The sequence below is a fragment of the Leucopleurus acutus genome (genome assembly GCF_964270905.1).
Source record: "Leucopleurus acutus genome assembly, chromosome: 9".
Lineage (NCBI taxonomy): Eukaryota > Metazoa > Chordata > Mammalia > Artiodactyla > Delphinidae > Leucopleurus > Leucopleurus acutus.
In genome coordinates this window covers 77,202,291-77,229,985 of record NC_139144.1, presented here as the reverse complement: position 1 = coordinate 77,229,985, position 27,695 = coordinate 77,202,291, and the positions used below count along the sequence as shown (strand labels likewise).

Below are 27,695 nucleotides of genomic sequence, written 5' to 3'. Positions count from 1 at the left end.
CGGGGTGCCTCATCCCCCGAGGCCGGGGCGAGGCGGCCGCCTGGGTTGGGGATACCGCCTGTCCTTTCCGAGCCTCGCGGGAAGCAGCCCCGGTCCGCCCGGTTCTCGGGGCTCCCTGCGTGTGGCCTCTGTACCCACTCCCTCTGCTTCGGTCGGGTTTGGCCAGGGGTGAGGGCTGGGGTGTGTTTCCCGGCGAACTGGACACCCTCCCATTGTTGGCCTCTCTCTGCGCGCGTGGCTGTGGGCGCGTGTCTCGGGGGTGCCTGGCACCTCTCAGCGGACCCGGAGAGCAGCGAGGGGGAGGCGGGTTGGCGCCGAGCAGGTGTGGGGATGCCCATTGTGTGTGTGCGTGTGTGTGTATTCATTCGTGTGCCTGAGACCCCTTGGGAGAGGCCCCATGCCCAGCTGTAGGCGCTGCTGCCGCTGAGCGCCGGCGCTTTGGGTCCCAGCTGCCTGCTACCCCATCACTTGGTGATGGGGATTGGGGTTGGGGCGGGGGAGGTGTCCTCGTTCTTCCCGAGACTATGCCCCGGCGAGGTGGAGGTGGAGGTTCAACACCTGGTATCAATACAGTGATGTTTCTTCCCTGGGGTCTAGAAGCCAAATGAGCTTCCATCCATCGCTGGTCCCTACTTTCACCCCCAGAATCTCCCCGTGCACAGAGGCTCATCGGTTGGTTTCCAGCCCGTACCTTAGGGGAAGGCTGATCCCACATTTCCTGCGTGGAAATGTTTTTGGGGTTTGGGAAGCAGCTTGGTAGGAGCTGCAAGAATCTGCAAAGAAAGGCAGCTCTGGGAGCGCCTCCCACCCTAGGCGCGATTCTGCTGCTCCCCCAGGAGATTCCGGGTAGGATGCAGTGAGCCGAGCGTGGACGCCCCTCCGTTTTTCCCACTCATGACCTGACCAGACTCGGTGAAGGAGCAGCTGAGGGCAGGGCCAGGTGTGAATAGCCAGAGCTGCTTGAACTTCCTCCCCTTGCATTTGGAGGTAGGGCTTTCTGGAGAGGTAGAGGAGAGATGTGGAGGAAAGCTACTTGGGCATGAGAGGAGCTGAGCCTGGGAAGGAAAGAGAGAAACAGGGAACACGGAGGCGGAGGGCTGCTGATTTCCACTTGTGAAACTGGCAAGTTTTGATTTGAAACTTTTAGGAAAATAGATTTTTCATTCTTTACGTAGAAAATGTGATCTTAAGATTTCGTATGAAATCTGCCTACTTGTGATGCAGGAAATCAGTTCCCCTGCGTGAAGTAAAAGAAGGTAGCTATTAAGACAACAAACCTCTCTGAGAAGTTGAAGTGATTGGGTACCTTCATCCCCAAGAGATGGTAAGGGGAGGGGAGTGAGAGAAAAAAGAAAGAGGGGTGTGTTTCTTGTTTCCCAGGAAGGTTGAATTTGTTTGTTTAATTGACTTAAAATGGGTTTTTCTATTACCCTCAGTATTTTAATCACCTGACAATTAAATCAAACAAAAACAGCTGAGTTATGCTCTGTAGCTGACCTATAGTTTTATTTGGTTAGATTATAAACAGAGCCTTAGACACTAGGCAGATTTTTTTGTTAACAAGTTCAGTGTTCCCTTTCTGCTGTTTAAAATTTTCAGGAGCCTGATTTTTAACTGCTTATAGGTAGAAGTTTGATCATTTCACCCTGGTTGATTTGAATAGCCACGAAAAAACTGTGAAAGTGAAACTCCTTTGTTATTTCCATAAAATCCTATAGGGTTCTGAGGAGATGCAATAAGAATTCTTAATCTAGTATTTAAAAAAATGTTCGGTGCTTTAGTGAAATTTTAATGATGGCTTCTTATGCAGTAAACTGAACATTTAACTTTTCACTTAATAAAGTACGGTCTGCCTATATCAGCTACTTGACCTATAGACTGATTTTTTTTTTTTTTTTTTTTTTTGCGGTACGCGGGCCTCTCACTGCTGTGGCCTCTCCCGTTGCGGAGCACAGGCTCCGGACGCGCAGGCTCAGCGGCCATGGCTCACGGGCCCAGCCGCTCCGCGGCATGTGGGATCCTCCCGGACCGGGGCACGAACCCGTGTCCCCTGCATCGGCAGGCGGACTCTCAACCACTGCGCCACCAGGGAAGCCCCCTAGACTGATTTTTTAATTAAAGAAAAGTTAGGTTGCAGAGTATTTGTCATTATAACTGCCTCTTATCTAATGATTAAAATTTAAAGGCATGTTGATGCATTTTGAGTTTATGGCAGCCGAGGACTTAATTTTTTAGTGGGTAATTCTTTTTTGAATTTTATTTCATTTCAAGTTGGTTTACTTATTATGCATTTTATATGTATATTTGGCAGTAATGAGTCAATGGAAACCCAAAGCAGTAGGCTATTTTCGAAAGTGAATGTTTTCACTAAGTTTTGACTATTTAGATTGTTGCTTAGAGACAAGTTTAATTTATAGTTTTCAGCTTAATATGATTTTCAGTGGAGTGCTTTAAATTTAGTTTGTGGTCCTTGTTCTTAGCTGCTTAAATCCTGAAAGCATCCCAAGTATAAGGCTAAGGTAACAGCTACATTATTCAATAGGGTCATATTAATAGTCTTTGCTGTGAACCATGCCGGAGACCTGGGTTATTTTCAGCGCCTTAGCCAAATGTGATGACTCTTAGACTATATTGCTATGTCTACTCTGAAAATACATCCTAATGGATAAGGCACTATGGAAAACAGAAATCTTCCAGCTTTTTATTGTCACCAAAGAATTTAAGAGTGAAAGGAAAATGTAGATCTTTTTAGAACTATGTTTGGGAAGCAGACCAACATTCTTGTCATTCTGGGCTTTTCTGGAGCAACTAATATACAAAAAGTAGATATAAATTTTGTTGTCATGGTGATAGTGACAAGAAAAAACTTGGATAATTATTTTGTTAAAAATGCACAATAGTGATGTTAAACAAATTAGCAGCTGGCACCTTGAAAATTGTGTTGCCAGGTGACAGTACTGAATGTAAATGCAATAAAAAGAAACTTTTTAGCCAATTTTGCTAAGTTTTCTTTAAAAAATTACAGTTATGTGGCAGCTATAGAGTATTGCAAGTTTCACAGTATAATTTAGGTAAGAAATATTGTAGATTTAACACACATTACCAAATACATACTGAAGTGGAGACATAGTAACATCTTTGCTGTCCTAAAGTAAAACATTTCAGTGCTAGAACCTCACATGCACCAGGGAATCAAATCAAAGACCATGGTGTCATGAGAGGCACAAAAAATTTGCATTAGGAGTCTGGAGAAGAAGAGTCACAGGCAGGATTCTTAGTGGAAAGATCTGGAAACATTCCACAGAAGGATGGAGGACTTGGGCAGGGAGACTGCAGGTAGCTGTGTACAAGTGTGGTGGGTTTCTAGGGTTCCTTGAGAGGGGGCCTAGGGCAAAGATGAGCATAAAAGTTTCAGTCTCAAGTATGTGCTTTAGAAAAACTGCTTAAAGGTTGAAGAAATTGACAAAAATGATCCCCAAAGATCAGAATATAACTGAGTTTATCATGATGCTTCTTACTTTGTTTATTTTTAAATAGGTTATATATTTATGTTTGCATCTGTTTTTTGGACTTTATTATCGTTGTTGCTATCACTGTTATATTTCCCACAGGAGCAATTTTGTTTAGAGAAAAATATTTGTCCTCCTCTATGATTGAATACATGCCTAGGCTAGACTGCCAGTTGGTTTTATCCTCCTGTGTTTCACATAACTTTATGAGGTGAGAAAATGGTTCACAGACTTAGTACTTAGCCATTTACAAATATCTGCTGTTGATCATATGCACAGCAAGGCCCTGGCTGGGAGAGAGCAGCCTCATCTTTCAAGAAGAGCAGTGTGGGTTTCATTTGTAAAAGCTAAGGTTTCTTAGCACAGTTCCAGGCACATTGTAGATGTTCCACCAATATTTATTGAATGAAGAAAATGAACACTCACCAAGAGGCTGTGTCATAATTCTTAATGTTGATTGGCTAACTAGAAATTTTACTTCATGTGTTACTAGATTGTGATGAAACTGTTGTCCTGAAGTTTGTAGTAATTAACATTATAGATGTTAGAGGGCTCCTCTTGTCTGAGCACAATGACCCTGATTCTTATGGTTTTGGGTTTTTATTTTTATATTGTCCCCTTCTAAGCTGCTTTTCTCAATGATATTTCAGATACTTCACAGATTTTCTTTTTTTTTAATTTTAACTTAATTTCCAACATGGTTAGTTTTCCCTTTAAATTTTCCCTCTTCAAAACAATGGTTGAGGCTGGGGATGCGTAGGTGGAGGGATGGAAATTGCACCGCTCCCATCCCGAATTCTTCTAACAATAGAGTCAAGGCCAAATCACCCACTGGGGTGTGGAGGAGGGGATGGTTGAGAGGTGATCAAGAGGGAGATGCAGGGAAGTTTGGAAACAGGAAAAGGAAGTAGAAGGAAAGATTGGGCAGGAAGGAGGTTTGCAATAGTCTGCACATGTCTAGAAACGTGGGACTAGATTTCAGCTTTGAAGGTGCCCAGGAAGGATGGACAGTTTCTCTCCCTTCTGCCCCTGCATAGTTTACCACCTAAGCACCGTCTGATTATTGCTTTAGAAGGAGGCTTTATTTGAATGCACTTGATTGTATTCTTCTCTGTTGGAGCTCCTTTGCAGGACTAATATAACAGGGAAAAGGAAACTTGTCTTTGATGATTAGGTAAAGAAATGGAGAACAGTTACAAGAGAGATGATGATAATGATGACATTGAAAGCAGAGGATTTTAAAAATTTTACTTTAATTTCTTAAAATAACTTGCACAAAATATTGAGATCATATTATTAATGCTGTGCACAGTGTGGTGCCATCCATGTAGAAATCCTGGTTTAAGAGAAAAAAATTGTTGTCTTGGGATAAATTGTTAGTACATAACCAAATAGGTTGAACATGGATTTAAAATGTTATTATAGTAAGTGCAGTAGAGCCCACATTGTTACGTGGAATGGACACTTCTTTGCAAATGATTTGGTTTTGACATTTTTATATTTCATTGAAAAGGCAACAAGGTAATGCCAAAGGCCTGAGTTCTTCTACAGAAGGGCCTTGTAAATGTAAGAAGATAATTTAGTCGCTCATGTCTCAGCTCTTCCCTTGAAAATCAGCGTGCTGACCTTTGCCACCTGCAGATAATTGAAGTGATAGTCTTCAATGCATTCTAAGCTCCTTAAAGGACAATTACTGGATCTGGGTGCCAGCTCACACGTGAAAATGATCCATGTCCCACATAGGGGTGGTGTTAACATTGAAAAACTGAGTTACGATGGAAATAGACATTTGCTTTATCTGAGATGTGGTCCTTTTTTTTCTCCAAAGTAAAAATGGAGGCTGAGAGGAGATCTAAAAGGAGGAAACGGGAGGTAGCTGCACTTAATTACCAGAGGCTACCGCCCCTAACTGAGCCACGTTTGTGTTTTTCATTCCCATTTTCTCGAACTTGAAATTAATTACATCTATTACCAGGTTTCCTTCCTGACAGTCTGTTTACTTGTTGGTTTTACTTCCTTCTAATGCACCCGAGTTGCTTGTCTTGCATGACAGACCCCGGGTGGGGGTGGCATGGTTGATTTGAGGTGCATGGCCATGGAGAGTTGATCCCAAGTTCTCAGCATGTGGCTTTAAAGGCACACCCCAAGTTGCCCTACTTTAGGTTACTGTAAATGGTTTTTGAAAAGTGAATGAAAATGATTGATCAGTTACTTAGTTGCCCCCAGAGTGGGCCATAATATTGTACCTAAGTAAGACTAGTATATCCGTTTACACATCATTTACATGGTTTGTGTTGTTATACTGAGTGAAAGAGGCATTTTCACACCAAAAGCAGGAGGCATATATGTTAGGTAAGATCATGTAAAGATGTAATACTCTTGCTGTCCTGACACTTCTAGTAGAGGTGAGAAAATAGAGTAAATATGGATAAGTAAATTTAATATAGTGAGGAAATACACAAGGCAGGGGATGATTAATTGTAAATCAACGAATAGAACCGACTCTAAGACTGAACTGAGAAAATGAGAGATTTATGTGTCTGGAAAGACATAAGGAAGTGGGATTCGAGCTGTGTCCTGAAGAAAATGGGATTCAGATGAATTAGAGGAGAAAGGAGGATTAGGAAGAACGAAATTAGAGGTATGCAGCCCTGGGCAGAAAAACTCTTACCTCCCTGTAGAGAGAAATCAGGAGGAATAATCTCAAAGCAAGACATAACTGCAGAAATAGTTTGAAATAGTTTTAGACCATGGAAACACATACTTTTCATCGTGAAAATCCTTATAACTGGCCAAATTCACATTTTAAAAATAATGTAAGGGTTCTTTTTAATTTTTTCATGTTAATGATAGTGTTCACATGTTGCTTTTTCTCCTTAATCTCAAGACGAGTTTCATTGCTTTTCCCTTCCTTACAGCCTTTTTTATTCATTCCCAAAGCATAAATCTTGCTTACACAGGAAGTTCTAAATGCATTATTAATTATTAGTACCCACTATTAAACTGGGAGGAAAATCCATTTCTGTTACTTCTGAGTAAAGAGGCAAAATCAATTTTCTTCAAATATTTCTCAAAGGCTCCAACGAATGACCTAAATTTCCTCAGTCCAGTAATCCAGTTACTCTGATGGTATGTGAATTCAGGACATTGGTGTCTGGAAGAGATTTTAAAGATCACTTAGTACAACATTCTCTTTTTACCACTGAGAAACCGGAGGTCCAAAGAGATGAAATAAGGTTCTTTCAGTCCATCTGCTTTCTCAGGTACCCCTCCTCCCTCCCTTGTAAATTCATTGATCAAATGTAGGCACAACCCACTAGATTTGAAACTGGAGGAGATGCTCTTGGTGTCTGTGAGAGAAGCCAGAGAACATGTTTGGCTTTCTGTCTGGTCACTAGATTTTCACCATAGCTGCTGTGTTTGGGCAAAGATCTGAGGGACACTTCTGCCACTGTGACTCATAATAACTCCTGAAGGCTTTTATGGTACCCATCAATGTGCTCACCCCATTAATTCCTAAAGGCTACAGGTAAGGGTCTTCTGGTGCTTTTTGGCTGTGACTGTCGAATTCCCTACATAAACCAAGTATTTTAGATTTGTTTCTTTCAGGAAGAGTGGGAGGAGAGTGATAGTGGAGGAAACTTGGTACTGGCCTATGTTCAGTTGGCAAGTTAAGATGACAGTTCAGCCAGGTTCTATTTTGTCATCTTCCTCCCTTTCCCTCCCTCTCTCCAAGCCTATAGGAGAATATCCAGAAGAATGCCATCCCCACACCTGCTCCGCATAATTCAGAGCTGTTGCAGACTGCTGTGTTGAACAGGAAGTTTGAGGTTGTGTCTCCTCTTTCATGTATATATGCCCCAAAGAAGTCTTTCTATCTGATGGCCAGACTCTGGATTAGTTTAAGCTGCCTGTGCCAGATTTTTAAAAATAGGTGTTAAGAAGTGCTTTTCCTAGAGTACTTTTCCTGGCAGACATCAAACGTGACAGGCAGGGGAGTGGCCTGTGGAGCTGAAATCTACCAGTTTCTTTTTTTTCCCTTTACTTTCTGAGTGCCTTGCCATCACTAAAAAATGAGATTTGGATTTTTCTCTGTTAATTAGGAAAAGCTGTTGCAGTAGTAATAAAGCTTAGTCTCTGAACATGTCTGCTTTGTTTTTTTTGGGGGTGGGGAGGCATGGGTATCACGTTGGCTTAGGTGCCTTTATGGAGATCCTAATTTTTTATGTGAGTGTGGCATTTAGATCTATCCGGTCTTGTCTCTTCTTTTGAAAATTCGGTTATCAAGTTAGTCTTTTAAAATGTTACATGATTTATCACCAAAAAATGAGCGGATGAGAGGAAACTTTTGTAGGTGATGGATTTGTTTATGGCATAGATTGTGGTGAAGCTTTCCCGGGTATATATACTTATCTTCAAACTCATCAAATTGTATACATTAAAAATGTACAGCATTTTTATGTCAATTTTACCTTGAAGTGGGTTAAAAATTATACAAGTTAGAATAATTATTTTGCTCTTAAACCAAGAAACTTTAATAATGGCTTTTTCTATATCTAAGTACTTTTGCACTATAAGTGCATCAGGTCAGATAAATGACGCTTAATATGAAACAATAATAGTTTTTTTAATGGGATTTTTGCTTCTGAGCTTCTTTATTTTTCTAAAACTACCAAAATGTTTTGAATTTATTTGTAAAATACTGAGAGTCCTAAGACCTGTAACATAATTCATGTACTTTCTTTTATCCAGTTTTGCCGGAATAGGGAATGAAAACATCAAGTATTGGAGAATGACCCTTTGAAAATATTCTTATAATATTTTTATGATTGAAGGCCAGCATTAGAAGTATCTTTAGTGAGGAAGTGGGGGTGAGACGTAGGGGAGAGAGAAGCAGGCAGACAGATGCACTCAATGTTTAAAATAATACATCACTTAATATATTTTGATGGGAGACAGATTTTTTTTTAACATTCTCTGTAACATAATTTATGGTTTAGCAAGAATCCTTGTAACAGTGTTTCTTTAATGAATTTTCCTTTTTATTGACGGTGATGTATTAAAAAAATAGACGTGTTGGTTGCCGGTCACATGTTGTGATGTTGATGATGATGGAATCAGGGCAAGCTCTCCTGACTCTAATGTGAATCAGAATCTTGGCAATGTCTTTCATAATTTATTAGTTTTTAAAATGGAGTGCTTTGCTTGGGAAGCTTCAGGGAAACAAGGACAATAAAATGTACAATTAATTAAAATCTTTAGAACCACCAGCAGTAGCATTAATAAAATGTTACCATCTAATGCACATAGAATTGCATCTAACTCTCCCATCTCAGTGGGGAAAAACCAGGATAAAAGAGTCTTTCATCATAGTCAATAAACTGAGTTTATTGGACTTGGGCTGGTAGATTTTCAAAGAAATAGGCTCATAGCCAATAGCCCTCCTCCCTACATAAAACATCTGGGTGCTCTGAGCTTTAATAATAACAGTCACCTGCCTTTATTTAGTACTTCATTGACATGTTCTTTTTTTTAATCGAAGTATAGTTGATTTACAGTGTTATGTTAATTTCTGCTATAGAGCAAAGTGGTTCAGTTATACATACATATGTATGTACATACATATATATACATATATATGTATATACATTCTTTTGTTATATTCTTTTCCATTATGTTTTTTCATAAGATACTGAATATAGTTCTCTGAGCTATACATATACAGTAGGACCTTGTTGTTTATTCATCCTATATATAATAGCTCACATCTGCTAATCCCAAAATCCCACTCCATCCCTCCCCCAACCCCCTTGCGCTTGGCAACCTCAGGTGTGTTCTCTGTGTCCGTGAGTCTGTTTCTGTTTCGTAGATAGGTTCATTTGTGTCATATTTTAGATTCCACGTATAAGTGATATCATATTGTCTTTCTCTTTCTGACTTACTTCACTTAATATGATGATCTCTAGTTGCATCCATATTGCTGCAAATGGCATTATTTCATTCTTTTTTATGGCTGAGTAGCATTCCATTGAATATATGTACCACATCTTTATCCATTCATCTGTCGGTGGACATTTAGGTTGTTTCCATGTCTTGGCTGTTGTGAATAGTGCTGTTGTGAACATGGGGGAGCATGTCATTGATAAGTTCTTGTTTAATCCTCACAAGAACTTTGTGGGATAGATGTTGGGATTTCTTTTATATAGATGAGAAAACAGACTCAGATAAGTTACAGAATGCTTCTCCAAGTATCGTCTTTGGACCAGAACCACCAACAGCAGCAGGAGCACACAGAAAGGCAAATTCACAGTCCCACCTCAGAATCAAACTTCAAGGAGGGAGCCCAGCAATCTGTGTTAACAGATTGTTAATCTCCAGGTGATTCTTATGCCTGAATTTGAAAAGAACTGGGTTATAAGACTTAAGTGAAATAAGTATGAATGGGAGCAGAATTTAAGCCCTAGTATATCGAACTTTACTATTCACAGAACATCCGTAAGTTAACCTTCCAAACAAGGGTCTCCCAGAACTATCCATCCTGTAGGCTTGCTATAGGTTTTTTTCTTTTTTTCCATCCTTAGCCCCTGCCTTTACAAATAACTGCTCTGTTGAATGTATGTGCGAAAAGAAACAGTTTTAAGAGGAAGATCCTTTGAAAATCTTTCTTCAGAGAGCCAGCTAGCTCTGGTCTCTTTCCCTTTTATACCATCATCTTCTTCCAGAAGGTTCTTTGGAAACTGAGAAGTGACCAGTTCTGGCCATACCTGTTTGGAAGTCCCTGGAATCGTTTATAGGCTTTGCTATGTTTACTTCTGTGTCATCACAGTGATAGTACGGTGTCAGATACATAGGTGCTAAACTAGTTCTCATTGGATCATTGATAGAATAGCACTGTTTTCATCTCTAGAATGTTGGCACTGTGCTGACAAAGTGTGCAGACAAATCCCAGTACTTGGTTGCAGTTTTGCCATTTCCTGGTTGTGTGAACTGCGTGAGTTATCCGACTCCTGAGTTGTGGTTTCCTCATCCGAAAAATAGAGGGGATGATACCTATTTTATAGGTTAGATTTGGTTCTTTGAGAGTTCTTTGGAAACCACTGGGTGCTAGGCAGATGCGAAGGCATGTTGGGAAACGTCCTGAAGACTGGCTTCTGAGGTCGGGTGTCCTGAGACGTTTGGGGATGAACGTGTGCTCCCCTCCCTCTGATGGTGACTGGGTTTGTCAAATGAGTCTCCACGGAAGGGAGAAGTGGGCTGTGTGCTGTAGAGGAAGCTGGGGCTGTGGACTCACCGAGGCCCGGCTGTGAGCACGCTAACCCGTCATCTCTCAGCTTCATCTATAAGATGGCTATCAGGAGACCTGCTTGTAAAAGTTGTTGTGAGGAAAGAGGGCAGAGTTGGAGACAAGAGAGTTGGGAACCAGACTCGCCTGACCACAGGCCCAGATGACTGCATGTGGGTGGCAGGCCAGGCCTCTTACAAGCACACTACATGTGCGTGTGTGTGTTTGGTTGCGGGTAGCACAGAGCATGCTTCTTCTAAAGGGGCAGCTGCTACTTGGCTCTACGGATTATTACCCTGTGGGAATGTGAATCTGGGGTTACCCGGTCATCTGAGTTTTGAGGGGAAGCCAGCGATCTGGATCTTTGGGTGACATCTTTAGATTTTCTTAGCACTGACTGAATAAAACAAAACACTTTGTGGCCCAAGTAACACACATCTGTGGGCCAGATTTGGCTGTAGGCTGCTAGCTGGTGGCCTCTGCTGCAGTGTTTTATAAACATGACCTGTTATTATTGGAAGTCTTGGAATTTATAATAACCTCACAGGAGCCTTTATGTTGGGGCCCTTCGAGCAATACGTTCGTGCTCTCTTTGCTACCTTTGCAACTTCTCCCCAACACACACTGGGCCTGTTTTGATACAAACTCCAGGGACTTTAAATTTGTATTGCACAGTATAATTTAAAGAGATCCTAAAGCTGGGTGGGGAGGCAGGCTAGGAAAATAGATCTCCTCAGTGGAGAGATTTGGGATATTGGCACTGTGGTTTTTACCTCTCCTCCTAGAAGGTCAGACCGTGGATTGCTGCCAGACGGGGCCCCTCGGGTTTGCTGAGCCACTGGGATAAAAATGGTCCATTGCATACCTTTAGGAAGTGTTTTCATTTTTTAAAATTTGTGTTACAGAAAAAAGACTTCGATGTGGACAACCTCAGTAAATCAGAGCTTCGGATGCTCCTCAGCGTGATGGAAGGGGAGCTGGAGGCCAGAGACCTCGTCATCGAGGCCCTGCGGGTAAGAACCTTCTAGGGCCGAGTCCCATTTCTATATCATTTTCTTTTCTCAAATGGCCAGTGGCAAAGCTGCTGCTTCTTAATTTTTGAGTCATATAGATTTAAAATGTTACATCAGGTTAAAATGTGCCCCTTACCCCAGATACCAACCCATAACTTTGATAAGCCCAAACACACACTGAGGTCAGATGGTCATTGAAAGGAGGGGGAATGATTCTAAACCGTTTAATTTGAGGAACTTGAGAATTAAGCTGTATTGCTTCTGAAATCCTTTTATGTTTCCCATATGTATTTGGTTAAAGACACAAGTTCTCAGAAAATTGGTAGCTTGGTATCCTAAACATATGTGAGGCCAGTGAGGAAAAACTAAGAGAATCATTTATAAAAGAAATTGCTGAAAATAGAGGTTTTTTTCCTTCATGTATAAATTATGATTTCTTATTTTCAGAGACTCTTGAGTTAAAAACTAAATGTTTATATGTACATAATGTATCTTCGAATAGTTTTATTACTTTTTTCATCTGATCTTACAGTAATTTTTAACTTTCCATAATTTGCAAAGAATTATCTTCCAGTATATTAGAATACCTCAGTAAAGTTTTGTTTCCTTAAAAATTATGTTAGAAAATTCTACGTCAAGAAAGTTTAGGGCTTCCCTGGTGGCGCAGTGGTTGAGAGTCCGCCTGCCGATGCAGGGGACACGGGTTTGTGCCCCGGTCCGGGAAGAGCCCGTGAGCCATGGCCGCTGAGCCTGCGCGTCCGGAGCCTGTGCTCTGCAACGGGAGAGGCCACAACAGTGAGAGGCCTGCGTACCGCAAAAAAAAAAAAAGAAAGCTTAACTGGTCACTCCCAAGATTGCGCTTGTTTTGCTATGTGAGCCAAACTTAAGGTTTTATTTTCCTCTTTTATATTTAATACTTAGTATGTAATCAGGTGTTTCCTGACTCTTGGTCATTTGACCGAGAGGGATATATTTATTACACAGGAAGTATGGATTTATTTTTTTCACCAGGGAATATTTCCTCAAACTTTGTCTTAGGGAGTTTATTTTAACAAGTGAAACTCTGTGGAATGTATCAATAAAAACAAGGTTGCCCCTGTGGGTGCTAATATGGTGGGGAAAGAGATAACGGTGGACGGTCAGACATAATGGAGATGGTGGACACGCTGGGAATCCAGTGGGGCAAGGGGCAACAGTTCCTGAAATAATGAGTTAAGTACATTTTCATAACCTGGAAATTGGTATAGTGGGGATAATAATTATTCTTCAATCTGATGACAGAGAATGACGGCCTCAGAAAAAGTGGAGTGTGACTATACCGCCTCCATGCCAGTGATGAATTGAGGGTGTTGCTTTTTGAAGGATAAGCATTGCTAAGTAGACTTGTGCACAGTTTGATAGTGAGAGGTATTCTTCCTGTTTCACTTTTGGGACATTTGCACTGTTTGCCAGTGTATATTTTCTTGAATGAACTTTGGGGGAGACAGGCTAAGGCAGTGCATCACTCAGATCTGTGACCCTCAGCCCAAGGAGAGAACAAGGCAGCAGTCACCTGTGAGGCCAGTAGTGTAGCTTCTTGAGAGCAAAGAGATGTGAGGGCTTCAGTTCTCCCTTAGGTATTTCTCTGTCCCTCTCTATTCACCTGTAAAAGGCATCAGCACCGTGGCATTGCCCTCTGCTCACACAAATGTTGGAGCATTTAGCAGAGTCTGTGTTTTTATGTATCACCTTAGCAACCACATGTATTTTTCATTTTTACTTAATTGCGATACTTTCAAACTTGAGCAGAGGTAAAGGCTTGCTAATGATCAGGGCTTGCCAAACTGAAAGTTTTTCATAGAATCAAAGCACGTTGGAGCTGCAAGGAGCCTTAGGTGATATTCTAGTTCAGGATTTGCATATCTATCAGACCTAGTTTTTCATTTTCATAAAATACTTTGTATTACCCTTTTACTATGCTGAAATGAAATGTATGGAAAATTGCATATGTAAGTAGGCTATGTTAATAATAACGAATACATTGCCCTAATTGTGATAAGAAGTAACAGGAGAGTAATTTATAATAAAATATTAGGTGTTTCAACATATAACTGCTCAGGCATGACTAGTGGAAGACATGATAAAATAGATGGCTGTTCCCACCTATTCTCATAACATTGACATGAGTGCAGTCGTTGCAAAAGAATCCTGATCCACACATGCCATGTCATTGACTTGGGTACAGGGAGCAGATTTACTATTGGTGAGGTGATTTTTCTGAAATGGTGAATGACACTTGGTAAAGTTCCCAACAAAAGCAGACATTTACATGACAGTTGAATGGCTGAAAAATTTAGTGTTCATTAAAACTGAATTAAAACAACTTGTTTATGTGTGGAAAGAAGTTACTCTTTAGGCTCAGATAGTCATACTGAAGGTTCTAATGAAAGGAATGAGCAGAGGGTCATTTGAAAATTCTGGGGACTTGGGACAGTTCCTGAATGCGTAGCAAACCCCTAGCCCTGCTCCCTAAGTGCCAATCACTGTGAAAACTAATTGTTCTTGCTTATTTCCAAGACCTCTAGGGTACTGCCCCTGTGGAGGACCACTGGCTGATACCAGTCTCTTTTATTTATAGACTGAAATCAAACAAACAATAAGGAAGTCCAAAGAGATTGAGACTTCTCAGGTTGAAAATGTGACATGCCAGAACTTGGCATGTTTGGAGATTCTTAAAGCCTTTCGTCCCTTTTTAAAATTGAGAATTGTGATTGATTTGTTTAGATCATTGCATTTTTAGGAGTAGGTAATAATGTCATTTTCATATACCTGTTGTAGCTGTGGTAGACTCACTGTGGTGATTTACTGATTGACTATTCCCTTGGGGGCATTAGTTGGAACTGGTGAAACTAGTGAAATATTTACTTGGGTCCAGATGTGTCCTTTAGTTACCTTTTCCTTTAACAGTAGAATATAATTTAGTGACTGGCTAGTGCCCCAGAAAGAAATTGGGAAGGAGAGAGAATGTGAAACTTTTATTTTTATTTCATATTATAAGATAAACTTATTCCTAAATTAAAAGTCAGAATCTAAATTAGTAAACAGTATTCAGTTGGGAGAAATACATTTTGTTTCAAGAAAAAGTCAAAAGTACTTTCTCATTATAGTAAAGATTTTTGAATTTAATATGTAAATTGTGATTTTTTTTTTTTGAGATACAAGATGCCTAATTTGTGCCCTGAATTTTATTAAAATTTAGAAATGATTTCTGTTGTGAGGCATTCAAATTCTTTAGAATTTTAGAAACTTTAAAAAGGTATTTCAGAGCAAGCTATTTTACTTGTTTAATCGTGTTATCCTGATGCTCTTGATTGTCAGGTTACCATGAAAAGTTGCATAGATCATTGAATTAATGGCCATAGACTTGTCCGGACAATCCATAAATATGATTTTGGGGGAAGGGTGTCAGGAAATTACAATATATATTTTGGTACTTTTACTGTTTTCAGATGTTTAAGGTAAAAATATTTCTCAGTAAGTTTATGACTCTATAACAGATATAATATTCTAGACATTAATTTTTATTGAGGGAAATTATATTTTAAAAAGAGCAATATTAATGGAAAATCTGAATTGCATAAAGCTGCTTAAATGTAATATGTTTTAATTTCATCGCATAAGAAATATTTTGTTTCTCAATGATTTCCCTCTCATTCACATAAAGTAGGAATAAATTGTTGAATGAATATATTCTATATCAAATAAAATCTAGAAAATACTTTGGAGTTTAATAAAGAATGTGTGCAACAAGAAGCAGCTATATTTTCTGAAAACCAAGATAGACACAGAGGCTTCTGAATCAAACTTAATTGAATGTTCAAGATATGAATATACAACTTAATCCAGAAATCATTATTTCAATGCTCAGTGTTTAGTTTGTGGAATCCTCTGGCCCTCACTCCCTTTTCCCTCTTGCTACTAGTATTTTTACCAGCATCTTACTCAAAGGGGAGACAAAGGCAGAAGATGAAAATGCTGTAATTATAAAATTTTAAGAGTTAAAATTGTTTTAGCCTCCATTTTTACAGGGTCTAGCCCGCTATCATTAGCGTGAGTTTATGTAAATATTATATCATTGAAACAATGAATGCCTTGGGCAGGTAGCTCCAGATTTGCCTTCTTTTTCCATTTGGATTAGATAAATGAGAATTAACACTATTAACAGACATGGCAGTTCTTCATCCTAACCAGTAGTCACTATAGAGTGACCGTATAATCCAGATTTTCAAGTCTTATTCGCACTGAAACTTCAAGAAGTTAGCCAGTGTAACATTTCCTCAGATAGACAGCATTTGTAGCCCTTGTATCATAGGGGATATCAGATTTTAGAATTGACTTGTGCAAGCAGCTGCAACAAAGAGACCCAAAGTCTAATAGATTAAATAAGTAGCTCATTTCTCACATACCATTCTGGAGATGATTGATCTCTGCTGGAGGGGCAGCTCTGTGCCAAGTGGTCTTCAGCCACCCAGGTGGCTTATTGCTCTCCTTTAGGGAATTAGCGTCTTCTGTACGGTTGAAACTTGGTCAGTGCCACCTCCACATCCCAACCTACGGTGAAGGGTGGGGGCAAGGGAGGAAATGAAGGAGAAGCAACTTCCTGTAAGCAGCGCACACACGTGCATTGGTGAGAACTTTTGTGGACGCACCTAGCTGCATAGGAAACAGGGAGATGTCACCCACTGGCTGGCTACATGCTAGTGCTGTGGAGGAAGGGAGGAGCTTAGAGGACCCCTCACAACCTAATACAGCCCATCATCCTGGTGTAATGTTACCGTATACACTGTCCTGGGATATGGCACAAGAAGATGCTTCTTTCTCCTTCCCTCAGTAGATATTTGTTAAGTGCCTACTTTGTACCAGGCACAGAAAGTTTGAACTGAATGTCACTGGAGCTTTATTACAATGCCAAGATTGTTCCCATTTAGAAAATTCTTGTATCTTGACTTTATATATTTAAAATTAATTGTTCTGAGTAGTGTCATTTGGGCCTAAGTTATACTTTCTCAGGCGGTGACTCAGTATGTATTTTGCCTAGAATATCTTCCTTTTTGAAAACCTGACCTTTCCATTGGGTTCAAAACTAACTCAATTAAAAAAAATGTTTTAACGGTTTTGTTTTAAAGCAGGGTTTTTCCGCCCTCAGCATGATTGACACTTGGGGCCAGGTGTTTGTTGCTGCTGTTGTTGCAGGGAGGGGGCTATCTTCTGCGCTGCAGGACGCTTTGTAGCCTCCCTGGCCTCTGTGCTCACTAGATGCCAGCAGCACCTACCTAGTTGTGACAGCCAAAAAGGTCTCCAGCTCACCCCCATTTGGCAAACACTGCTGTCAAGTAATACTGGTTAAGGAAATGCCACTTTCAAAACTATATTTGCTGAAATAAATATAAGAACTTTAATGATTCAAATATATTTTATGATAGTGATTTTCCTGTGAAATATTTTTTCTCAAAGTTAAAAATTAATCTGAAAATGCCATTTTAACAAATTTCATGACTCTTTCAAAACACGCCACATATTTAAAATTGCATTATAGCTTCTTAGGCAGAACTTAAATGTTTTATTTTTAAAATTCAAAAACCTTTATGCCTGTATGGCTCAGTGCTGGAAACTTCACATAGAACAAAGTCAATCTTTTTAAATAAAATGAAAGCATTAAATAGAATAATGTTTCCACTCATTTTGAAAGCAGCTGCAAGTATACTACAGAGTATTGTGAGGGTTTTCCTCATATGACTTGTCTGCTAAATAATGATAAAAGAATAACATTCTGGTTTCAGCTAAGTAAAACACGCAGCCTTTTGTATTTCAAAATTCTCCTATGATTGCAGGCAATTGACTGACCAAAACGTACCCTTTTTTGTGCTGTTTATTTTAATTAACGAATGAATTTGCTGAGCAGAGCTGAATTCGTGAAACATAAATTGTTTTCTTCCCCGTCTGCTGAGATAATGCCTTTGTTCTGCGTCTAGAAAAAGGAAGAGAGTTGACCAGACGTTGTGTTTTTTCTGCAAGCGAATGAGTTTTTCATAATATACAATAGCTGATGATTTTTAAATAGCATTGTATTTGGTCTAGTAGGGCAAACAGGAAATATCAATTTTGATTTTTCGGAGAGACTTTATTTTCCCTGTTGAACATTTGCTATTAGTGAAGGAAAAAAATAGAAGAATATCAGCCTGCTTTCTTTTTAATATTAGGGGTAGGGGATGAAGAGGTACAAACTATTAGGTATAAAATAAGCTACAAGGATATATTGTACAACACAACAGGGGTTATAGTCAATATTTTGTAATAACTATAAATGGAGTATAACCTTTAAAAACTGAATCACTGTATCGTACTTATAGAATATTGTACGGCAACAGCACTTCAATAAAAAGATATATAAATGGAATCATATGGTAAAAAAAAAAGGTAATGATGCCATGAAAGCAAAGCGTTTATCACTACCATTTAATACGCAACTGACGTCACTCAAGTAACATTTTCTTCCTGATTATTAATAAATCAGTAGGATATCTGTGAGAACAAACTAAAGATGAAGGTTTCCCAGCTCAGTGATGTACCATTTGATCCACACTGGGTGCAGGATAGGTTCAGGGTTACAAATGGTATGAAACCAGGAATGTACTTTTGTACACTTCGAAGATTATCATAATTTGTGGGACTGTCAGTTCAATTAACCGTTACTTTAGAATTAGTTCCCTGTGATCTGAAAATAAAGGGTGTTCCTTTGAGGCATTCTGATAATATTTCAGCCATCTCATCTTAACCCTCAGTGGCTAAGCTACAAGTCATGGGTTCTTGTGGGAATTTCCTTTGCCACATATATGACTAATTCTATCTTGATTATAAGAAGAAACAAGGGTCTAAAGCAGTACCCAAAGTTCTACCCTCTTTCTCTTTGGTTGTGGTTACTTTGGGAAGAAAAGAGGTTTCAGGTTCTGCTTTTCAGTTTTCTGAGTCAAAATATAAATAGTTGTTGAACAAATAAGAAAGGAAAGGCTGTATCCCATATTTCAAATGTAGTTGGACAGGGTGGGGAAAGGTGAGGGGATCCAGCATCCACTTCTTCAGCAGATGTTTATTGTCTTCAGACATGTCCTGGGCTTCGAGAGTCGTGACCAAGGGGTATGCTTTCTTTCTCATGGATCTTGGAGTCTAGTGGGAGAGATTGACATTAAACCAATAAACACAATATCTAAGTACAAATTATGATTATGAAAGAAAAGGAAAGAATGTTACGAGATTCAGGGTAGCTTATACTGGGTCAGAAAAGACTTCCCTGTGGAAGTGACGCTCCCTGAGGCTTGAAGGAGGGATATCCTGAGCCCGGTTGGAAGAAGGGTGTTCAGGCAAAGGGAGCGGCACATTCAAAGGCCCTTGGAGAGGAAGGAGCTTGATACTTGATAGGAACTTCAGGAAACCAGACAGCAAGCAAGAGTGGCACAAGATCAGATGCAGATGGTGGCTGGGGCCAGACCATGCTGGAGGGCGAAGGCTGTGGAAAGGCTGGATTTCATCCTACATCAGGTGGTCAGCTGTTGATGTGTTTAAGCTGGAGAATCCCAGTGATTTGATGTGCTGTTAAAGTCCTCTTTTAAGAAAACGCAAAATTATAGTGTATTCTATTTTTTGTATCAGAAGTTTAATTTATTAAATGTCAATATTTTTAGCTTATCACCACTTTCAAGGGAAAAATTACAAAGAACACCCTAGCTGCTGGGCAGACAAAAGTTTGTAGGAGAGCCATAGTAAAGAGGTAGAATGTCCCAGTGGTTGTCTTAGAGATGTGAATATCTCAGATGCTTCCAAATATTGCCCTTGAAGAGGGCGTGGAAAATCTGCTTGCTCATCACTTTTGTCACTTAGCCATGAACAGTGTTTTTCTTCAGAGGGTTAAGGTGAGCTGAGTATGGTTTTTAGTTAAGGTCTTGTGCACCTAAGATAAGATGGATAAGGTAAATCCTCCACTTGAAATTTTTTGAAAGGCAGAATTCTCTCTTCAGCTGTATTTTTTTTTTCCCCAATCCAGTTCTCCTCAGTTCAGCTTAGATTTTTAAATTAAATGAAATTTTGGTTAAAAGACCTCTTCTTTCATAACTTAGGTCTTTAAAAATTTACAGTAATCTTATCTGTTATAAAATCAAATGCCTTTTCAGCTTTTCCACAGAGGGTTGGGAAAAGTAGCAGAAGATTGCTTCACATAGTGCCTAAGATGACCTGGCAAGAATGTAAGATACATTTCAGCGCGGTCGGAATTTGTTCTGCTCCGGGACATCTATGTTGGCCTATTTTAAGTGGACCATTACAGGGCTTATGCTCACATAATTACCCCTTACAAAAATAAAATGCTAAAGCCGACAAGCTCTCCAGCAGCCCCGACCCCTTCTCATGACATTCTTCCATGGAAAACAGACCGTGGACAGAGTCTTCTCTTGGTGTCAGGCACTGCACTAGGCACCTTGCCTATATTCAAGTGGAGTTGCCTCTCCTATGGGTATTAGGTTTTAATGGTTAAAATAATGCAGATAGTAAGCCCTTGGGAAGCTCTTAACTTACCAGTAAAGTACATGAGACATAGTTTTGTATATACAAGCCTGAGTAGTGATTTTTATGCACAGCATAGGTTGATTCTCACCAAGTTAGAAGGAAAGGACCATCTGTGTGCTGGTGTCTGGGCATCGCAGCTCTTCTGCCTTTAAGGAAGACGTTAAATCCCTAGGTAAATGGGGTTGGGTGGCTGCTTTAGTAGCACATCTCTCTGGCCTTAATGCAAAGTCATAGGTTTGTCTGAATTCTAAGGATTAAACAAGGTCATACGCTACAGCACCTAGCAAAGGATCTGACACATAATAGGTGCTTGAAAAAAGTATTTGCATTTGAATCTCAGTCTGTGTTGGTAGAAAATATTTTCTCCTGCACTTTCTCCTCCTCACACTTTGAAAGTTATAGGACTAGACCTTGGTCACCTGCTTCCTGTCTAATAAAGTGGGCATTGCTTCTTATTTCTTAGGGTAGAACTCTCACTCCTCAAGTCAGAATTGGCCAGATGGAAACTAACGCTAATCTAGGCTACTAATTTATCCTTGCAGCCCCTAAGGCAGGCAGGAAAATAAGCAGTGGGAGGAAATCAGATGGATATTTTGAACCATCAGACCACAGGCTGAAAAGAGGTAGAGTCAGCATCATTTCTGGGGGCTCCTGTGGTGGCTGTATGGGTCCTGAGTGAAGAGAAATGACTTGTCAGGTGTTGTCCAGACAACGTTTTCTAAAGTAAAATTATCCCCCGCCAAAAGAGGGCTTAGCGATTTTGGAAATTTCTCAGGTGTTTTGGGAATAGGATAATGCGTACTGTCAATTATTTTTAAAAGTGACGTTTTAAGTGTATAGAAATGGTGGGATAACAGTTAGACCTATGAACCGTTATAAATACTTATCCTACAGCTTGTCAGTCTGTTTCCCACATCTTCATATTTAGGCAGCATACGCTTTTTTATGTTAAATCTTTGATTTTCGGTGGCATTGCTTTAAACTTGGCATGAGTCATTCTGTTTACAGCCACCTTTGTTCCTGGCCATCCAAAAGTGAGGAGGAAGGAGGAGGTTCAATCCTTTCAGACTATCATGGGATATCACTTATAGCTGGACTCTAAAAATGGACACAAATGAACTGACTTACAAAACAGAAACAGAATCACAGATTTAGAAAACAAACTTATGGCTACCAAAGGGGAAAGGTGGGAGGGGGTGAGGCATAAACCAGGAGGTGGAAATTAGCAGGCATACCCTTCCATAGAGAAAATAGGTAATCGATAAGGAACTATTGTATAGCACGTAGAACTCGGCTCAACACACTGTAATCACCGGAAGAGAATATAAGACTGGTAAGAGTCTGAAAAAGAATATATAGATGTCTCTCTCTGTAAGTGAATCGAGGAGATGTACACCAGAAAGAAACACAGCATTGTAAATCAGCTATACTCCACTGTAAAAATAAATTACAAAAAAAAAATCCTTTCAAACTAAAACAATTTCTTTTCTACAACCTCCTTCCTTCACCCCATGATTGTGGTCTAGGCAGTAGGCAAACTGAAACCAAGAAAAGGGTCAATTCCAATTGACTCATGCTTCCAAGGAATCCTGAGGTTTGCTGCAGTTTCCAGCAGGCAGAATTTGGAGCAGGACGTGGGGATGGAATGGGACTTAACATTATTGAGTTTTTATTATGTGCTGGGCACTTCACATACATTATCTCCTGTCATCTGTATGAAATCGCTTGATCAGTTACAGTTGCCCACTTTAGGAATAGAGAAACAGCCTCTGAGAATCAATAAGCCATTTTCTCTCTGACTCCTAACCTTGGCTCTCACCATGCCTCTGCTTCAAAGGAAACATTGATGACACTAATCATTTTCCTAGAGCTGGAAGTTGTCATTCATGGAATCTTTATCTTACTTTAAATGCTGTGAATTCCCAGAACATTTCCCACACACCTGTAGTCAATTGTAAATATCAAAAGCTGCACAGAAATTGAAACTACACAGAAATTGTTGTTGGAAAGTCTTCTGTTTAAACAAGTGCTGTTCCCTCCCAAGTGACTGCAGGTAATTATAAACAGAAGTAAATGCGGCAAGACTTCTAAGATCTCGTTGAATGGCAATTATGAAAATATAGAAGAGCATCATTGATTGTTTTTGAAATGTTTGTTTACTCACAAAGAGAGATCCCTTGGGAGGATCTTCCCTCTAGAAGTGTCTGAATCTCGTGATCAACACTCTAGAAGGTCCTAACCTATGACCCTGTCTGCTGGAGAGGAGAAAGGATGCAAAGATAAGAACATTTTCCTGCTTTGTCATCTCTTGCTGTGTTACAAACCACCCGGAGATGTAATGGTTTTAAAGAACAACAATCATTTATTTGGCTCACATGTCTGCAGTTGAGGCTGGGCTTTTTAGGGACCGCTCACCATCTGCACCTCACGTGGCAATGGGAGTAGGGTGGGGGGGTGGCTGGAGGATCTACTTCAAGATGCCTCCCTCATGTGCTCGCTGCCTGCTGGGAGATCAGTGGAGACTATGGGCTGGGGGCTTGCGTTCCTCTCCATGGGCTGCTTGGGCTTTCTCGTCACAAGGTGGCTAGGATTAATCAGTGAACATCCTAGGAGACAGGAAACAGAATCTTGTAGTGCCTTAAAGTTTGGGTCACAAGGTCACTTTCCATTATATTCTGTCAAGCAGTCACAGGAATCAGATTCAAGGGGAAGAGACATAGACCTGACCGCCTGGGAGGAGTGTCAAAGAATTTGGGGATAATGTTTCCAAAACTCCAGAAAAGCGATGCTTACTGAGCCCTATCTGCCAGAAGTACTATTTAGGACTTTATGTAGATTATCTCATTTAATCCTCAGCTGTCTCCCTTGAAGGAGATGTATTGTCATCTCACTTTAAGGCTCGTGGTTAAGAAATGTGTTCTGTGTCACACAGCTGATGAGTGTGGAGCCAAAACTTGGACCCAGGCCTTTCTGACTCTAAGTGCATCTTCCTAGCCACTCTGCTGTATAATGTAGTGGAAGAGAGTTGTGCAATGGCTACTAATTATAATGCAAGGCAGGCTTGTATATTGTCCTAAAGCATAAATGAAAGAGGTTTTTTTTTTTGCGGAACGCGGGCCTCTCACTGTTGTGGCCTCTCCCGTTGCGGAGCACAGGCTCTGGACGCGCAGGCTCAGCAGCCATGGCTCACGGGCCCAGCCACTCCGCGGCATGTGGGATCTTCCTGGACCGGGGCACGAACCCACGTCCCCTGCATCGGCAGGCGGACCCTCAACCACTGCGCCACCAGGGAAGCCCTGAAAGAGTTTTAATGAAGATGGATGGCTTCTGGGAAGAGGTGGCATTCCAGGAGTCCTTTGAAGAATGATTAATTTCTAGAGCAATTAATAATTAGAGCAATGAGAAGTGGGTATGAGTCAGAAAGACAGCATGAGCACAGGATGTTTGTGTGCTCTGGGCAGAGTGAGGATGTAAGGGGGCCTGGAGAACAGGCTATGGACTGAGGTAGTAAGAGCTGGGACAGGCTCTGTCAAGGAGGGTTTGAAGGCCAAGCTGAAACATCTGTGTGACTAATAGGATAGACAGGGCAGAGTCCCTAAAGATTTTTAAGCAGGGAAATGGACTGACCCTGAGGCATTGGTTTTCTTTTTTTTAAAATACATTTATTTATTTATTTTTGGCTGCGTTGGGTCTTTGTTGCTGCGCACAGGCTTTCTCTTGTTGTGGCGAGCGGGGGCTACTCTTGTGGTGTGCGGGCTTCTCATTGCGGTGGCTTCTCTTGTTGTGGAGCATGGGCTCTAGCCACGCAGGCTTCAGTAGTTGTGGCACGTGGGCTCAGTAGTTGTGGCTCACGGGCTCTAGAGCACTGGCTCAGCAGTTGTGGCACACGGGCTTAGTTGCTCCGCGGCATGTGGGATCTTCCCAGACCAGGGCTCGAACCCATGTCCCCTGCATTGGCAGGTGGATTCTTAACCACTGCACCACCAGGGAAGCCCCCAAGGCATTGGTTTTCAAAGTGTGGTTTCCAGGCCAGCAGTATCTGCATCACCTAGGAACTTGTTAGAAAAGTTATGGTGTTAATTGAAAAAGTCAGACAGAGAAAGACAAATACCAAATGATTTCACTCATATGTGGAATCTAAAACAAATGAGGAAACAAAAGGAAAACCTCATAGATACAGAGACCAGGTTGGTGGTTACCAGAGGGGAAGAGGAAGGGCATTGGTGGTGGGCAAAATGGGTGAAGGGGGTCAACTATATGTTGGTGGGTAACAACTAGATTTGTGGTGGTGATCACACTGTAATGTAGACAGATGTTGAATTATAATGCTGTACATCTGAAACTCATATAAAAAAGATGCAAGTGTTTAGCCCTGCACTATAGACCAACTGACTCAGAAACTTTGGGGGTGGAACAAGGTATATTCTCTGGTCTCACAAGCCCTTCAGGTGATTGATCACTGCTCAAGTTTTAGAACCACTGGTCTAAGGGGTGGGTGGGCACTCACTGTAAAGCAGGTATGTTTTATGTAACATAAAATCAGGGTGCACTTAAATCCCTGGTGCTGATTAAAATCCCTGAAAGCTGGAAAGGCTTTCTGCCCAGTAAGCAGAATGGCCAGCAAACTGGTGACTGCTGCTGATTCTAGTTGTAAAGAGATTTTGATGAGAAAAGGACAGCCAGTGGCTGGTCTCAGGACAGCTTCTCCAAAAGCCGCCATCAGGTGACTCAGCCCAGACATGTTCTCAAAGAAGCTGTGGGAATCATGCTAAAGGAGCTTTTGTGAATTGTTGGACTAAAGTAAAACACATTATCAAGACATTAAGAACTGTGTGTAAAAAATGGATATTCTGTTACGGTCAATGTGATTGTTTTATTTACTCCTTATATCCCTGATGGTTCCACAGATGATGTGATGTAGCTTACAAGAATAAAAACAGCAAGATGGAAAAATAGAAGTATGTAAAAAATCGAGATTAGGGGTTAAAACAGGGGCACACAAGCCTTGTAGTTATAAGACCCTTTCCTCTAATGAAATCTTTCTTGGGGGCCCAGTACATAAAACAGAAGCTGAGCCACTGAGTTGAAGCAGAAGTTGGGGTTCTGTGCTTCCTGATGGGAAAAATAAAACAGTAATGGGCAAGTTACATGATTTGTGTTGTTCATAAGGAAAACTGCCATGGCAGTTACTTCCACAGGGAAGGCAGACTCTGGGTTACTGAGGTCGAACATTTCTGTAGTGCCTCTTCAGATGGGAGGTGTTTTCAACGGTGTCCACATAAAGTGTGATAGCTGGGTGTAAATGACTGCTTTTGCCTACCATCCAGAGACGTAAGTGAGAGGCAGGATGCTTAGGTGAGGTAGCCAGGGTGGAAGTGAAGGGCGTTGGGTGGTGGGAGTGGGGTAGGGCAGCAGGGGGTTAATGCACAGCTTCCCCGGGGGTTTGCTGTGAAGGAGGCAGTCAGTAGACACTCTAAATAAGCAGATGGGCTGTGTCACCTTCAAACCATTTGCCAGTGTGATCTCATATCATTTGCTGCTGTTCCTTGTTTAATCAGTTCATGTACACGTTTTTCAGACTGAACAAGTCATTTATATTCAAATGTAGTTAGGCAAAGCAGTAGCTCTAAAAATTTGAGGGGCTTCCCTGGTGGCGCAGTGGTTGAGAGTCCGCCTGCTGATGCAGGGGACACGGGTTCGTGCCCCAGTCTGGGAAGATCCCACATGCCACGGAGTGGCTGGGCCCGTGAACCATGGCTGCTGGGCCTGCGCGTCTGGAGCCTGTGCTCCGCAACGGGAGAGGCCACAACACTGAGAGGCCCGCGTACCGCAAAAAAAAAAAAAAAAAAAAAAAAAATTGAACATGGGACAAAAAAGTGTGAAAACGGTTTATATCGGTGCTTCCAAAAGAAAAGGAGAATTGATGTTAAATAATTATGGCTTATAACATTTTCTAAGAATGTCTTATTACTGCCTGTAACAAACATTTTTGTGTCACAAATTTATGAATGTCCTTTGTAGTTTACTGTTAGTTGACATTAAGCACTGGATGTACCACATTATAGCACTGTAATAATTTCACTAAATATTTCCTCTAATCAACTGACTTCAGTTTGGAAGTTCATCAGTTTGAAAGCTTATCAGTTTTCCACATGCTTGGTTTTGGACTTTCCAGTTCCCTTTATTGTACTTTTCATGCTTTGAAGACCAGTTTGTGCCACATTTTTTCCGGCACACCTCAAATGGTTTAAAATGTTACAAGCACTTTGGTAACCCTGCAGTCTAGAATTTCGTTACTCATTTCTTTTCTTCCTGCCAGTGGATTGTGTATGGGTTTTTACAGGGCCTTGTTGCTACTCTCTGCTGTGTCTCCAAACGGATAGTATGTTTTCAAATTGAACTAACCAAGTATAACTGTTGGTAAATATTCACTATCATTTTTGCTTCCTAGCAAGTTAGGCTACCTTACCTGAACTAAACTAACTACTGTACCCTGACTAAAAATGAGAGTATTTTTAGTGAGACAAAGAAGCTAGCTTTTAAATCTTGACATTTTTAACAAAGGAGTGAAGATTCCCTGATAGGAATAATAATGGAGCAGCTTTTAAACATGTTTATTAGTAAAAATAATTATTAGAATTGGAAGTTTATACCAGCTTTGTAAAATGTAACAATTTACAGGCTATTCAAATGTCTCTTCATTAATCATTGTCCTAACTGTATAGGTAACATTGTATGATATTTTAAAGTCACCGTTTTTGTTTTGTTTTTGTTTTGTATATGATCTATAGGACCCCTATGGGATTAGTCTTTCTCTATGACAGTTTTCCTCACTAATAAGTGAGTTTTAATTCTTCATATACTAGAAAGTTACACTACTTTTTCTTAATAGAAGCATATATCATTTGATAAATTCTGATTTTAAAATTCATCCATAATCTTATCCCCATAACATAGCTGTAGCTAGGTTATTCAACACAGTTTTATATTCTCCATTTTTATCAAACATTTTCAATATTTTTAGTGTTCCTAGTGCTCATCATTTATAGCCTTTTAAACTATACTGTATTTCATAGGCTTGAAGAAGTAAAACCTAATTATTCCTCTGTATTCTCTCATCTGCAGTTTTTCTTTTAGTGGTGGGCAGGGATGACTTTCAAAATGTTTAATAACACTACACAGGCACCAGTGAATCAAGAATGCTTAACTGGGCTTCCCTGGTGGCGCGGTGATTGAGAGTCCGCCTGCCGATGCAGGGGACATGGGTTCATGCCCTGGTCCAGGAAGATGCCACAT

General features: G+C 40.5%; 1 protein-coding gene across 4 annotated transcripts in view; it reads left to right on the top strand.

Annotated features, from left to right (window-relative positions):
* The window catches only part of CTTNBP2 (cortactin binding protein 2), a gene marked incomplete at its 5' end in the record, with an annotated part of 152,598 nt that overhangs the window by 187 nt on the left and 124,716 nt on the right, over positions 1 to 27,695 (top strand). For all 4 annotated transcript variants that reach the window (XM_082846962.1, XM_082846961.1, XM_082846960.1 and 1 more), the window contains one exon: positions 11,697 to 11,804. In XM_082846962.1, coding sequence (XP_082703088.1) covers positions 11,697 to 11,804 — 108 coding nt within the window. The remainder of the gene's footprint in view (positions 1 to 11,696; positions 11,805 to 27,695) is intronic.